We start from the raw sequence: 14973 nt of genomic DNA, 5'->3' as shown, positions 1-14973 counted from the left end.
ACAAAATTTTCGACGGATTCTCTTTTTCGTCTGTAATTTATGCTAATTCATTTTTCTTTGTTTCCGACAAAAATTCTCTCGCAAAATCTGTCTGTATTTCTGTGGAATAAAATATGTGGGAAATATCCATCTATAATAAGTAGTTTTCTAGTAGTGCAATATTGATTGCTAGGTTTTTCTGTAAACATTGATAATTTACACACAATAAATACTATATCAGGTTTAGTACATTGCATTACATACATTGAACTTCCTATAACACTAGCATATTCTAATTGTTCTATAGATCTTCCCATGTTTCCTTCTAATTTAAACTTAAGATTATAGGGTGTATTAGATTCTTTAACTGTGAGATGATCAAAATTTTTCAATACCTTTTTGATATAATGAGATTGACTTAAAGTAAAGCCAACTTCATTCTTATGCACCTTTATGCCTAATATTGTATCAACTTCATTCAAATTCTTAATCTTGAATTTAGAGGTTAGATACTCCTTCGTTACACAAATTTTTTCTAAATTTGTTCAAATAATTAACATATCATCAACATATAAACAAATAATTACTCCATAATCTTTAGCAAATTTTGAGTAAATACATTTATTTATACTATTATGTGAGAAGTCATTTGATAACACCACTGAATCAAACTTTTCATGCCATTGTTTAGGTTCTTGTCTTAGGCCATACAAAAACTTCATTAATTTACAAACTTTCTTTTCATTTCTAGGTAACACGTAGCTTTTCAGTTGTTCCATATAAATTTCTTCATTAAGATCTCTATTTAGAAAAGTTGTTTTAACATCTATTTGATGTATATGAAGCTTGTGAATGAATGCTAATGCTATAAGAGTCCTAATAGAAGTCATTCTTACCACAGGTGTACAGGTATCAAAATAGTCTAGACCTTCTTGTTGTCTAAATCCTTTAGCCACTAACCTTGCTTTAAAGGTTTGTAATGAACCATCAGTATTATATTTTCTTTTAGATACCCACTTATATTCTATAGACTTTGATCCTAGAGACAAATCAACCAAGACATAAGTATTGTTTGATAATATTGAGTCAATTTCATCATTTGTTACTTCTTTCCAAAATGCAAAATCCCTTGAAGCCATAGTCTCTTTGAACGTTTGAGGATCACCATCTATGTTCATCACAATAATAATCTTATGTGTCGCATAATTCCTAGTTCCTTCTAATTTAAAAGGTGATAGCTTGAAAAGAAATAAAATATGGACCTAAGTCTTTTTCTTTTCTCACTCTCATGTTCTTCCTTGGTTCAATCAATTCTTTGTCGCTTTAACGTTTATTATTTTGATTCTTCATTTCTTGTAAAATATTAGTATTATTTTGGAGATATTCTGAACTAGAAGTTAAATCATTGATAAATTTACGTTAGACACTAAGTCTAATATTCTATATGCTTTTGAATTTTGAGCATATCCTATAAAAGTGCCTTTTATAGCTCTTGGCTCTAATTTGGTTTTCTTTTTTATTAGGGACTCGATAAAAGGCTAAACATCCCCACACTTTCAGATAATTCAAATTAGGTTTTCTTTTTTTCAAATTTCATAAGTAGAAACCTTTCTATGTCTTAATGGTATCCTATTATGGATATGACATGATGTCAATGATGATTCACCCTACAAATTGTAAGGCAATTTTGTATTTAGTAACATTGAATTAACCATATTCACTAAGGTATAGTTTTTTCTTTCGCCAAACCATTTTGTTACAGAGTATATGGAGCGGAAGATTCATGCACAATATCATGTAATTTGTTATCAAATTCATTAGAAAAATATTCCCCACTTTGATCATTATGAAGAACTTTTATTTTATTATCATGCATATTTTCTATTTCTATTTTATATTTTTTAAACATTTCAAAAGCTTTATCTTTATTTCTAAGTAAATACACATAAGTAAATCTAAAACAATCATCAATAAAAGTTATAAAATATCTTTTTTCTCCTCTAGTAATATTGCCATTTTATTCACAAATATCACTATGAATCAATTCTAATAAATGTGTCTTTCTTTCAACTTTAGAAAAAGGTTTCTTAGTAATTTTGGATTGTATACAAATATCATATTTCTTATTAAAATCCTTGTTATTAAGATTTATATAGTTATTTTTATGTATATATTCAATTGATTTGTAATTTAAGTGTGCTAATTTACTATGCCATAAATCACAAGAATCAACAATATACAAAGAAATGTTCATTTTATTATTAATACTAAGTTTGAACATGCCTTCAGTACAATATCCTTTTCCTATAAATATATCATTCTTAAGCAAGATCACTTTATCGGATTTCGTTACAATTTTAAATTCTTTCTTACACAAGAGATTAACAAGAAACTATTTTTTTTTCTCAAATCTGGAACATGAAGTACATTTATTAAACTTAACTTCTTTTTAGATGTAAGATTTATTCCGTAGTTACTTGACCACAAATTTTGGCTAAGTTGTCATTGTCCATCAAGACTTCTCTATTGTTTAGTTCTTCATATGTTTTGAATTGTTTGTGATCATTACAAATATGAACAGTAGCCCCAGAATTTAACCACCAATCAAGTAATTTTCTTTGGGTTGCCATGTTGAGTTTTGTAACCATGTCAATATGTATATTTTGTACTTTTTCTGCAACCATAGTAATTAGATCGTTCTCTTCCACTAAGTTGGTCTTTGGTGCTTTCTTTTTCAGAAGTCTACATTATTTGATGTAGTGTCCTTTCTTATGACAATGATAACACTTTCTTTGTCTCTTCTTGTCTTGCTTTGAATCTTTTGAGAACTTTATTTTATTCTTATTGGTTTTGTCTTCACCAATATGATTCACTTTAGAACTTTAAGAGATATACACAACAACATATTTTCGAGTTTTCTCCTCTATACGTATATGCCTTAGTAATTTCTCAATTGTGAAGTTCTCATCAAGATGTAAAGTTTCTTCTTATAACCATTACAAGATGATGGCAATTTTGAAATAATTGCTCCAACCTGTAATGATTTAGTGATCACCACTTGTAAATCACGAAGTCTATTTACAAGAATTTGTAATTCATGAATTTGATCCATAATAGGCATAGTATCATTCATAATAAATTTAAAATATTTCATTATAATAAACTTATCTATTCCTTGTCATTCATTATTGTACTTTTCTTCCAAAGACTTTCAAATCTCCAATGGTGATTGGATTGACATGTAGAGATCATAGAGTCGGTCGGATAAAGTGTTGAGATGATCTCGGCATACAAAAGTATCTTCTTCACGTTTCTTCTTTAATTGAGTAACATTTTCTTTTTCTTCCGGTGTGGCATTTTCAGCGGCATCGGCAATTGGTGTAGTCTTTGGGTTAATCACATATGCAAGATTGAGAACCGAAAAAAGAAACATCATCTTGTACTTCCAACGGTTGAAATTCGTTCCATCAAAGCGATCTAACTTGACAAACTCTTGATTCACGACCTTGAACGTGGTGCTTTGATCTTGAGCTATCTTCAAAGTATCTCTCAAAAATTGTTGGATAATTATAATTAAGAAGATGACAATAACTCTCTCAATATACAATGAAACCTATGGATTTCTTAATTAGCAATAATAAAAACTTCTCAACTCTCTCGAACAAGAAAATCTCTCAATAGTTAAAATACACACTCGATTAGTTTACTTTAAATAGTGGACAAGGGTATATTTATATATTGCACACAACAAATCAACAATTATAATTTTTCACATACGTAAATTGTTGTGACTCTTCTATTGTTAATAGATTCAATGTTTCAAACATAGACTATTTTTAAAGAATTGTGTCCCTTTAGTCAAAGGTGTAATTTTCCAACATACACAATTCTTAAAGGGTTGTATCTCTTTAGCCAAATAATACTATATACTGTTATTATAATTGACAATATATGAACGGTTGGTAATTATTTATTAATATTAATAATAATAATATTAATAATATTAATTAATCTAATTTGTAAATACTTTATATATATATACACACAAATTAAAGTAAAATCATAAATTCCTATATGTTTTTTTATTTAAAAATAAATTAATGATATACATAATATCTAAATTTGCACTAACTAATTATTCAAATTCGTATTATTATAGAAAATGAGTACTATTATTGAATTATAATCGTCGATCAAGATTTTTTTTTATGTTACTATATGTTGAAAACTTTTATATTTTGTTTTATTTTAATTTGTATGTGGGAGATTTTGAGTTTATGTTATTATGTTGAATGTGTTTGAATTATCTTCAATTTGATACATTTTAGTTGAATTGTATGAAATTTTGTCGTGGTTTTATTTTTTTATTTTTAAAATTTAATATCCACGGATACCCACGAGTATCTGTCTCCCCGGCGAGTGAAAATAAATAGGGATCCGTAACGGGGATGTGGCAGAAATGAGGGACAATTTTTTAAATGGAGATGGGAGCAAGAGAGGGTTTTCGCGTCCATAAATACCCATTGTCATTTCTAATGCAAACTGAAAAACATAGTGTAAAATTAATGGAATAAATTAATTTGAATTAAAAATCAAATAAAATCATTTTTTCATGACATATATTAATTTAGGTTGATTAATTTTGTCAATATAACTAAAATAACAAATAACAAGTAATTCTATAAATAAAAAAAAAAAGAAAAGAAAAAAAAAACCACAAGAGACCAAGCAAATGCATTTGGGAAACAATAGGCTGGGCTGGTTAAGAAGATAGGCTTCAAGTATAAGATAACAAAGCCAGGCCCAATAAGTTTAATCCAAAAAGAGTCAAAAGAGAAAGTAGTTTTTTCCGTTACACGTTGAGAGATTCTGAAAAATATATTCTTAGATTCCTTATCCGTTCTCGTCATCTTCCATTTCTCACGAGTATGTCTCATGACAGATACGCAGAAATTGACACCTAAAAAATAATTAAAAATTAAATTAAAATAATATATCAATTTCATTTTCATTTTCACATCAAAATTCCAATTGAATTGAACCGAAACGAAAATTCTAAGGAAAAAAAAAAGAGAAAGCCATGAATCCCAAAGTTCTCTTCCTCTTCGGACTTCTCCTAAATCTCGTTTCCAATTCGTTCCAAAACCCTAACCCTAAAACCCCAAATTCGAAGATATCAAAGGCTCATGTTGAGCTCACGAACTATGGCTTTCCAGTGGGGTTATTGCCGGCGACAACCGTGTTGGGCTACGCCGTGAACGACACTTCCGGCGATTTCTCCGTCAGGCTCGGCGGCGCGTGCAAGATCACGCTCCCGCCGGACAACTACATCGCCACGTACTCCAAAACCATCAAGGGGAAGATCGTGAAGGGGAAAATTGCGGAGCTTGATGGGATTAGGGTTCGCGCGTTCTTCAAGTGGTGGTCCATCACGGGAATAAGGTCCTCCGGTGACGACATTGTTTTCGAAGTCGGAATGGTCACCGCCAAGTACCCGTCAAAGAACTTCGACGAGAGCCCCCCTTGCGAGGGACAACACTCCTCTTCCTGAAGTAAGGTTAGGTTTTTCATTTTTTTTTTATTTGTATCTCTATCTTTTGCATGTGAATGCTTAATGTTTAGTGGAAAAATCTTTCTCGTGAAGATTTGATTGGAACGTTAATTATAAGCTTCTTCGGAACGTAAATAATTGAAGTAAGATAATGAAAAACTTAATTGGAAACTTTTGATTTTAGTTGCTCAGGAATCTAATCTATTTTATGTGGAATCGTATCTATAATTGGGTTTATGCGAATTTGAATTTGGAGAACCGTACTCTGTTTTTATTTTATTTTATTTTTTAATTTTTAACTGGTCATAACCTTTGTGTTGTTGTTTTTGTGTTGTGAATGAGAATAAAACTTTATTGGAAAGATAAAGGGTTCTTCTACAGTTTTAGACAGTGCTTTCATTTCCGTTGATGCCTTGAATTGTTCCACCATGCCTTGTTTGTTTTTTCGTTGCAAAATGATGACATGGGACCCTGAAAAAGAAATTAAAAAGAAAATATCTAATTTGTTGGTTAACATTATCTTCTTTGCTTTCAGAGATGTTATCATTAGAGTGAGCTTCTGATTGTGAGTGATATTGATTGCTTTCCAGTTGAAGTGTTACTATAAAGGCATGGTGTTCCTGTTATTCATTTCATCATTAAGCTTCAGAGAACATTGGCAACATAATCAGATTTGTGATGTGCTAATTATGCTTTTGCTTCTCCTTTCTCTTAGTTTATATGGGACTTTGAAAAGGTCGAGCTTTTGTTTGCTTTCATCATGCCACAGTCATCTTCAAGGTCTCACTTATGATTTTTTGTGGAAGATTTCTATTTTCTGGGGATACTGTATTGTTGAATGTACTAGAGCATGGTTTTTTGGGATAGTCCCATTGTTTACTCTTCATTTCTAGTTGTTTTGGAGAATGAGCTATATTTCCGTCCTTTTCAAAGAAACAAAGTGGTTTTTGAAGAGTCAATGAAGTTTGTTTCTAATGGAAGTTACTATTTGCTAACCACATGGTTATGTTTTGGTAAATAGGTCTCAACTAGGCAACAGTGATGTTGCTTCCTTAATTATTTTTAATTTTATCTTTTTGTCTTCTTATTTAGTCCACCCTATCGGTTTACTTTTAACGATTCATTTGGGTAGGCACTAAATGAGTATTTAATTATTTATTTCCTTTTGGACTTGGACCCACCCTTGGTTGGACAGTTCCTGTTCTGTTTTAAGTTCTAACTAGCAATTACGAAAATTGCGCAAGTAATTTTAGCTTTTGAGGTGGTTGTTTTTGTGCCTGGTTTCAGTTAGTATTCTCTTTACTATAACTATCTACAACATCTTTTGACATGCCAATATAACACCATTGAGATAGATATTCCTTTGAATTTTTTTAATTGGCTTGCCCACATTATGTTTACACCACCTGTACAAACATGTTAGCTTGTGTTCTCCACCATGCATTGTTACCATCATCACCTCTTGTGCCATCAGTTCTCCAAATTACTAGCTCGTTTTTTAACATATCTGAAGTGATTCGATGTTTTTCTACATTGGGTGATTCATTATTCTGTTTTTACATGTAACAATTTAGAAGCTGAGGTGTTTAGATTTGATGATGCTGCTGGTTTATTTAGCTATTCTCACTTTGGTAATCCGTTGCAATTAATACCAACTGCATTTGGCCCTTTGTAAATTTGGATCTTTGTTTGTTAAACTCTTATTATGGGTATTTGTGAGTTTTGATTTCGGAGAAAGAAGGTTGTGAAGTGAAGGACTGAACTGTAACAATCTTTTTAACTTTTCAAACCCTTTTTTCATCCTTTTTCTTCCAAAACTCTTACCTAGAGTTTTCATTCAGTTGTGTGTATGACCCATGCTCATTACCATAGACTTTGCACCGAAGCAAACGGTGATTGAATTCATATTCAATTTCTGTTTTAATCTCCAACTTGTCTTGTATTAAAATATGTCTACAGCCTATGGTATTTTTCTTTTCAAGGTGCATGCATCAACTTGGTTCCTTAACCGGGTTATGCCTTGAATTCATATGCCTTGGTTCCTTAACCGGAATATTGTCAATAGTTCTATGGAGACCTTTTTTTAAAAAAATAAAATAAAATAAAATTGTCTTCCTAGGATCTGCTAGTTTACCCATAATAATATTATATTTATTACACATGCAAGAGTAGTAGCAAGGTTCACAGCATTCTTTCCTTCCTTTCTCTTTTTCATTACCAGTAAGCACCTTTTTCTTGTTAAGTGTCAAATTGTGCAACATAGACTTCACATTATTCTTGACACTTTTTTGTTCCTTTTGCTGATGCAGGTTTCTAGGTACTTACTCGCAGTCTCTGTGTTTTTAGTAAATGGGGTAGTGACTGTGTCCACTGAAATTGCAAATACGTTTTAAAAGTCGCTTGTGTAATAATCGTATAATGTGTTTTTAGTGCTTGTGCTTTTATGTAATCTTAATATCGTATTTGTTAATTATTATGCCACGACGAATCCCTTCTTGGTCACGTTACTCGTTGGACTATTTAATAAGGCCATTTTGAACATAGTTTCTTTGATATTCTCACATGCTATCTATACCATGCACTACGTATATCTTGCCTTTCTCGAAGTCGATGCCATGCAAACCATTGTTCTATACAAGGGTTCATGGACCGCCGCTCATCCGCATATTCGCGATGTTTATTCGAATCCGATTCGAAAATTGTAGCGATTCGATCCGCAAAGCTATCAGATATGGGATTGGATTGCGGATTTTATGTAGGTACTTGTGGATCCGTAAAAATAAACAAATAAGTAAATATTCTTTTTATATTTTATTTTAATTAATAATTATCATAAATATTGTATTATTTTATGTTTATTATTTAAGAAAAGTATTTTTAATAACATTTTAAGAATAAATATGTTTAAAAGAGTGAAAAAAAAGAGAATTTATTGATATTTTTTAATAAAAATAAACTTTTTAAAATATTTATATGTTTTCCAGATATATCCGAAATCCGATTCGATTAAATCGTGGATATTGGATCCAATCTGATCCAATGATTTTAGTGCGGATCAGATCGAAATTTTTGGCTATATCTGATTCGATCTGATCCGATTCGCGTTTACCCTTGGTTCTATAAGATGCCCATATATGTCTATCAAAAAATTACGTGTACATATAAATTTAGTTATTAAAAAATCAATCATTATATATTTCTATATAAATATATATTGTTTAATTAAATTTATTTTGTATTTTAATATATATTTTATACAAGTGGTTGATTTTTGTATTTTGTCTTTTAATATATATTTATTTATTTGTTTATTTTAGTTTCCTACGGAAGCCCCCAAATTTAGTAGGCTAAAGACTAATTTATCGCAGATTTGAGTTCTATTTAAAGGTTTGCTATTGCTAATGGGTTGTTGCATGCACAATGTAAAATTTGAACTTTTGATACTTATTTAAACAGACTAGGACTAGTGAGCTTAACAACTAAGACGAACTCAAGTTAGTTAACATGGTTATATATATGTTTTTTTAGTGTTGTTACTTTGTTTATTTTTTTTGTAATTGGTACATTCTATTTCATATGTTTTTAGGTAGGATTGACATACAGACAAAGGTATAACTCGTTTAAGCCCATAGGTTATACGGATTGGTCCGTTTAAACCCATTTTGTTTATGAGCTATAATTTTTTTAATCAGGGATCGTTTATGGCCAACTTGATAAATTAAACAGGCTAACCCGTTTATATTTTATTTATTTTTTAAAAAAATTATTCTGGCAAAAAGTCACGTTTGAATTAAAAAATCTTAAACAAACAATGTTGTAGGGTAGTTATTTTTTAAAGAAAAAAATGACAGCTATATATATATATATATATTTAAATCATTTTATTGAGAGAACTGTTTAGTGGATATTATAAATAACTATGAGGAATGTAAATGTGGAGTGAGAGCGTATTTTTTATTTTACATTTTCAATAGAATTTATTGTTTTTCATATTTTTCAAGAAATCTTCTCTATTCAAGAATTATCTGCTGATTAATTTTTCTTCATTGGTTTTACTATAAAATTGTTCTCTAGGATTTTCAATTCCCCTTTTATGGTATTCAAAGCCTATAATCTTGTTCATCTTTGTCATTGAGATTATCCTCTCTGACTCTTCCAAGAAGACCTTCTCACCTATCTCAGACAAACTCACTCAAGACAATTATAGCACATGGAGACACACAACAATGTTAATAATTCAGAGCCTCTCAATGGAAGATCATCTATACAGGTCCAAGATTCCGCCGCAGTTCGTGACTGATGAAGCGACCAAAACAAAATTTGAATCGGCGAAGTACAAGACATGGAAATTACAAGATTTAACTCTCACTACTTGGCTTGTAGAATCAATGACTACCAGCATCAAGAACAGAGTAATTCATCTCTCACAATTTTATGAAGTTCGGAAAAGAATTGAAAAATACTTTGAAGATGCTTCTGCTTCACGATTCAGAGTTTGAAATCCCAACTCAAATCATGTAAGAAAAATGGAACTGTTTCTGACTTTCTGAACAAGATTCGGAATGTGGTTGATGCCCTTTTTGCTCTCAGATATGAGGTACGTGACTCAGATCACATACAAGCAATAATCGATGGTCTTAATGAAGATTACACTGTATGCATTGGTTCGGTAATGTCAAGGCTTGGAACCTTCAAGGTTGCAGAGGTTGAATCTTATCTGCTTGTGTTTAATGATATGCTGGACAAGTTCAAGAAACCTAATGTAGGTATGCCTATAGCTCATTATATTCGATCCTCCTCATCATTTGAATATCAAAGAGGTGGAGGCTTTCGAAGAGGCCGTGGTGGCCGCAGTAATCGTGGAGGATGTTTTGGATACACCCAAAATTGTCCTCAATGCCAATTATGTGGAAGGCAAGGACATGTTGTGTGGAACTGCTTCCATCGTTTTGATCTTGCTTTTCAGCCTAATTCCACAACCAACTCTACATCAATGCAAATTCCATATAGTAATACACAATCACCCCCCTCCATCCTCCAATTTTCAGCAACCTAGGGCATATCTTACCTATTCCTCTTCAGTAAGTGAAGCTTCTTGGCTACCGGACTCAGGAGTGAGTCATCATGTCACTTCAGATCCAGGAAATCTCCTCACAGCATCACCAAATCCTTCGGATAATGATAAGCTCTTTGTAGGTAATGGGTCAGGTATTCCAATAACTCATTCTGGTTCTTCAATTCTTTTTTATTCCTCCTCAAATATTGCTTTTCGTTTAAAGAACTTACTTCTTGTACCACAAATTACTCAAAATCTATTGAGTGTTTCTAAATTCGCAGCTGATAATCATGTCTACTTTGAATTTTGGCCTGATTATTATGCTATTCATGATCAGGATACCAGAGAACTTCTCCTACAAAATATGTCTAGAAATGGCACTTACTCTTTTGATAACTTTCGAGTACCAAAAAATTTGTCTAATACCTCAGTACCGATCCCTGATAACCTATCTAGTTCTAGATTTCAGTATTCTAGTGCTTATACTACTACTACACAGCTACCTAATTAGTCTTTAGATTCTAATGCATATCCTGTTTCCAAATGTAATCAGAATAACACCGTGGATTTATGACATAAACGATTGGGCCATAGTTCTGCTGCTAATCATGTATGTGAAATCTGTCCTTTAGCTAAGATGCATAGATTGCATTTTCCTTTAAATGACACTATGTATATGACACCTTTAGAACTTGTCTTTGTGGATATCTGGGGGCTTGTTCCTGTAATATCAAAAAGTGGATTTAGATATTACATTTCTTTTGTTGATGCACATTCTAAATACACATGCATTTTCTTACTCACTAATAAATCTCAGTCTTTAGTAGCTTTTCAGAATTATAAAACATTTATAGAAAATCAAACTGGACAGAAAATAAAGGCTTTACAAACGGATTTGGGAACGAAATTTATGTCACATGCTTTCACTGATTTTCTTGCAACTGAAGGTATACATCATAGAAAATCATGCCCCTATACTCATCATCAACAAGGAAGTATTGAGAGAAAGCATAGGCATATTACAGAAGTGGGTCTCTCCCTCTTAGCTACAACTTCTTTGCCTATGCACTTTTGGGAAGATGCCTTTTTTGAGTTCTGTTTATGTCATTAATAGACTTCGTACCCCAGTTCTTAATAACAAAAGTCCTTTTGAGGTTCTTTTTAAGCATCAACCAGATTATACCTTCTTTAAAATTTTTGGATGTATGTTTATTTTTAGGATATGATTCAAATTTCAAAGGCTATAAGTGTATGGCACAAAATGGTAAAATTTATATGGCTCGACATGTTTTGTTTCATGAGCATACTTTGTCATATCAAAAATTGTTTTCTGACACCTTGGGCAGTGATGATTCGTCCAAGAATAATTCAAATAGTGGCAGCCAGCTTAAGGCCCCTGCATTTACCATCATAGATTCAACTCCGCCATCAATGTCCTCATCTAATCAAGCTACAAAGTCTTTGAGTATAGGTTCAGACACTGGATTACAAATTACAAGTGGACCATTGCATGATACAGCATCCCCTTCTCACTCAGGCTTGGACACTGATGACAGTACTTCTATTCATAAGAATGAGGAGATCAGAATTTCAGAATGTCACCCACCTTCAGCATCTCATACCAATTCTCCTCCGAACATGATTCCTATTAGTGGTATTGAAACTAGCCTTCCTTCCATTTCTTCAACAAATGCTCATCTGATGACAACAAGATCAAAATCTGGAGTGTTCAAACTAAAAGCCTTGACTATTCAACAAACTGATCTACTACACAATATTCCAAGAACTGTGGCTGAAGCTTTACAATGTTCTTACTGGAGAGAGGCAATGGATAAAGAGTTTGCTGTTCTCCAGAAGTGCAAGACATGGGAATTAACAGAACCACCAGCTAATGCCATAATTATTGGAAGTAAGTGGGTGTTTGCTATAAAGAAAAATGCTAAAGGTGATATTCTAAGGTATAAGACAAGACTTGTTAGACAGGTTTTCATCAAGTGGAAGGTATAGACTATGATTAAATTTATAGTCCAGTGGTAAGGCCTTCCACCATTAGAGTTATCTTAACTATTGTTGTCTCATTAAGTTGGCCATTGAGACAGTTTGATTTTGATAATGCCTTTCTCAATGGCACCTTAAATGAGACAATATACATGATGCAACCTTAGGGATACTCTACAAAGGGTGAACAGCTAGTGTGCAAGCTAAACAAGGCCATTTATGGTCTAAAGCAAGCACCGAGGACCTGGTATAAAACATTATCTACTACTCTTTAACAGTTTGAATTTAAAGAAACCAGATCTGATGTGTCTTTATTTGTTAGATTTTTTTATTCTAATGTGATTTACTTGTTAGTTTATGCAGATGATATAATTGTTACTGGTAATAATGCTGCAGAATTAGATAAATTAACTTATCAATTGAACAATATTTTTCCGTTAAAGGATATGGGGAAATTTAGTTATTTTTTACGCTTGGAAGCTTCATACTTGTCTACAGGTAGTGTCCAGGTTTCACAAACCAAATATGCATTTGAATTACTCGAGAGCTAGAATGGAGACTGTGAATTCGATACCTACCCCAATAATGTCCAGCCCAAAGCTTTTAGCTCATTACTCGGAACCTTTCCATGATCCCAAACTGTATAGATCAATAGTTGGTATACTTCAATATCTCACAATGACAAGACCAGATATTGCCTTTACTGTCAACAGAGTATCTCAGTTTATGCATCAACCAACATTGCTGCATTGGAAGAGTGTAAAAAGAATTCTGAGATATGTGAAAGGTACAGTGGATCATGGCTTATTATTTTCTAAATCTACTAATTTTAGATAGTTGACTTTTTCAGATGTTGATTGGGGTGGAGATCTGGATGATAGAAAATCAATCACTGGATTTTGTGTTTATCTTGGGTGCAATCTGATCTCATAAAAGAGTAACAAGCAGACAAAGGTGAGCAGGAGCAGTAATAAAGCAGAGTATAGGGCAATGTGTGCTGCACAAACTAAGCTAATGTCCATACAGCAGCTTCTGGGAGAGCTTCGAATCCCACAAACTATGTCACCAACCATCTTCTATGATAATCAGAGTGCTTGTCTATTGGTTGCAAATCCGGTTTTGCATAGTAGATGTAAACACCTTGAGCTGGATTTGTATTTTTTAACGGATTTAGTAAATAAAAAATCTCTCTATGTTGTTAATATACCCTCTCAAGATCAGGTGGCCGATTCTTTAACTAAACCATTGTTTCTGAGTTTGTTTCAGAAATACAGGTTCGAACTGCGACTTTGAGACAAATCGTGCCTCAGTTTGAGGGGGAGTATTGAGAGAACTGTTTAGTGGATATTATAAATAGCTGTGGGGAATGCAAATGTGGAGTGAGAGCGTGTTTTTTTTTTTTTACATTTTCAATAGAATTCATTGTTTTTCATATTTCTCAAAAAATCTTCTTTATTCAAGAATTATCTGTTGATTAATTTTTTCTTCGTTGGTTTCACTACAAAATTGTTCTCTAGGATTTTCAATTCCCCTTTTACATTTTTATTGTATTCAAAATAGTTAAATACGATTTTGGTTCTTATGTTTAAGCCAAAAATTTTATTCATCTCCAACTTTTTTTTTCATTTAAATTCGTTCCTAATGTTTAACTTAGTTTTAAAATCGTTTTTTTATTTAAATCTTAAAATTTTGGATCAAATTATCCCTAGTAAAAGAATTATAAAATAAAAAAAAAAAAAGATAAGAAAAAGAGTGTTTGAAGTTGAGAGAAAGAAAGAACCATGGGAAAGAAGAAGAAGAAGGGGGAAAAGAAGAAGAAGAAGGAAGAAGAGGAAGGTGGAGATGACGCCGGCGAGGGAGGACGTCACGCGCTGCTGTCACCGTTTCTGCTCAACTGCTAGTGTTTCCATGAGCGAGGGGAGACGCTAGCAGATCGGCGAGGGAGGACGTTGCACGCCACGTCGCCGTTTTTGTTCCTGCGCTAGTGTCTGATGTCGACGCCAACAGATCGGTGCAGGAGGAGCGTCGCGTTGCCGTTTTTGCTCCTGCGCCAGTGTCCGACGTCGACGGTAGCAGATCGGCGAGGGAGGACGTCACGCACCCCGTCACTGTTTTTGCTCCTCCTCGGCTCCTCTAGTTTGTTATTTCCTTGTTTGCCACCGTCTGTCGTTGGTTTTATTCTGGTATTAGTTTTTGGGTTTCTATTTTTGTTTCTTGTTTATTTCTGGTTGTTTGTTGTTGCTGCTGGTGTTTTTTAGTGGTGCGGCTTTTGTTTTGAAATTTCTATTGTTGTTGCTGGTGCTGCAAAAATTTTTGTTGTTGATGATATTTTGTTTTCTCAATAAAAAAATTATTTAAATTTATTTTATCTGTAGAAGCAAAAACAAAA

At 32.6% G+C, this 14973-nt stretch overlaps 2 protein-coding genes across 3 annotated transcripts; both read left to right on the top strand.

Moving 5' to 3' along the window:
- Positions 1-4836: 4836 nt before the first annotated feature.
- LOC148566141 (uncharacterized) lies at positions 4837-8073 on the top strand. 2 transcript variants are annotated; one of them, XM_088487827.1, is made up of 2 exons: positions 4837-5536; positions 7840-8073. In XM_088487827.1, exon 1 carries the CDS (start codon positions 5060-5062, stop codon positions 5528-5530), a length of 471 nt encoding a protein of 156 aa, XP_088343953.1. In that variant the 5' UTR covers positions 4837-5059; the 3' UTR covers positions 5531-5536; positions 7840-8073. The 2 variants fall into 2 exon arrangements, with proteins under 2 accessions (XP_088343953.1, XP_088343954.1); XM_088487828.1 differs by having other exon boundaries at positions 4942-5531.
- Positions 8074-11256: 3183 nt separating this feature from the next.
- On the top strand, positions 11257-14721 carry LOC148566140 (uncharacterized). The gene is made up of 4 exons (XM_088487400.1): positions 11257-11533; positions 11806-12587; positions 13298-13371; positions 14502-14721. The coding sequence occupies exons 1-4, from the start codon at positions 11257-11259 to the stop codon at positions 14719-14721; spliced, it is 1353 nt and encodes a 450-aa protein (XP_088343526.1).
- Positions 14722-14973: the final 252 nt, after the last annotated feature.

The sequence above is a fragment of the Arachis ipaensis genome, chromosome B5, assembly GCF_059453495.1.
Source record: "Arachis ipaensis isolate K30076 ecotype BB chromosome B5, ASM5945349v1, whole genome shotgun sequence".
Classification (NCBI taxonomy): Eukaryota; Viridiplantae; Streptophyta; class Magnoliopsida; order Fabales; family Fabaceae; genus Arachis; species Arachis ipaensis.
This window is presented reverse-complemented; position numbering and strand designations above follow the sequence as displayed.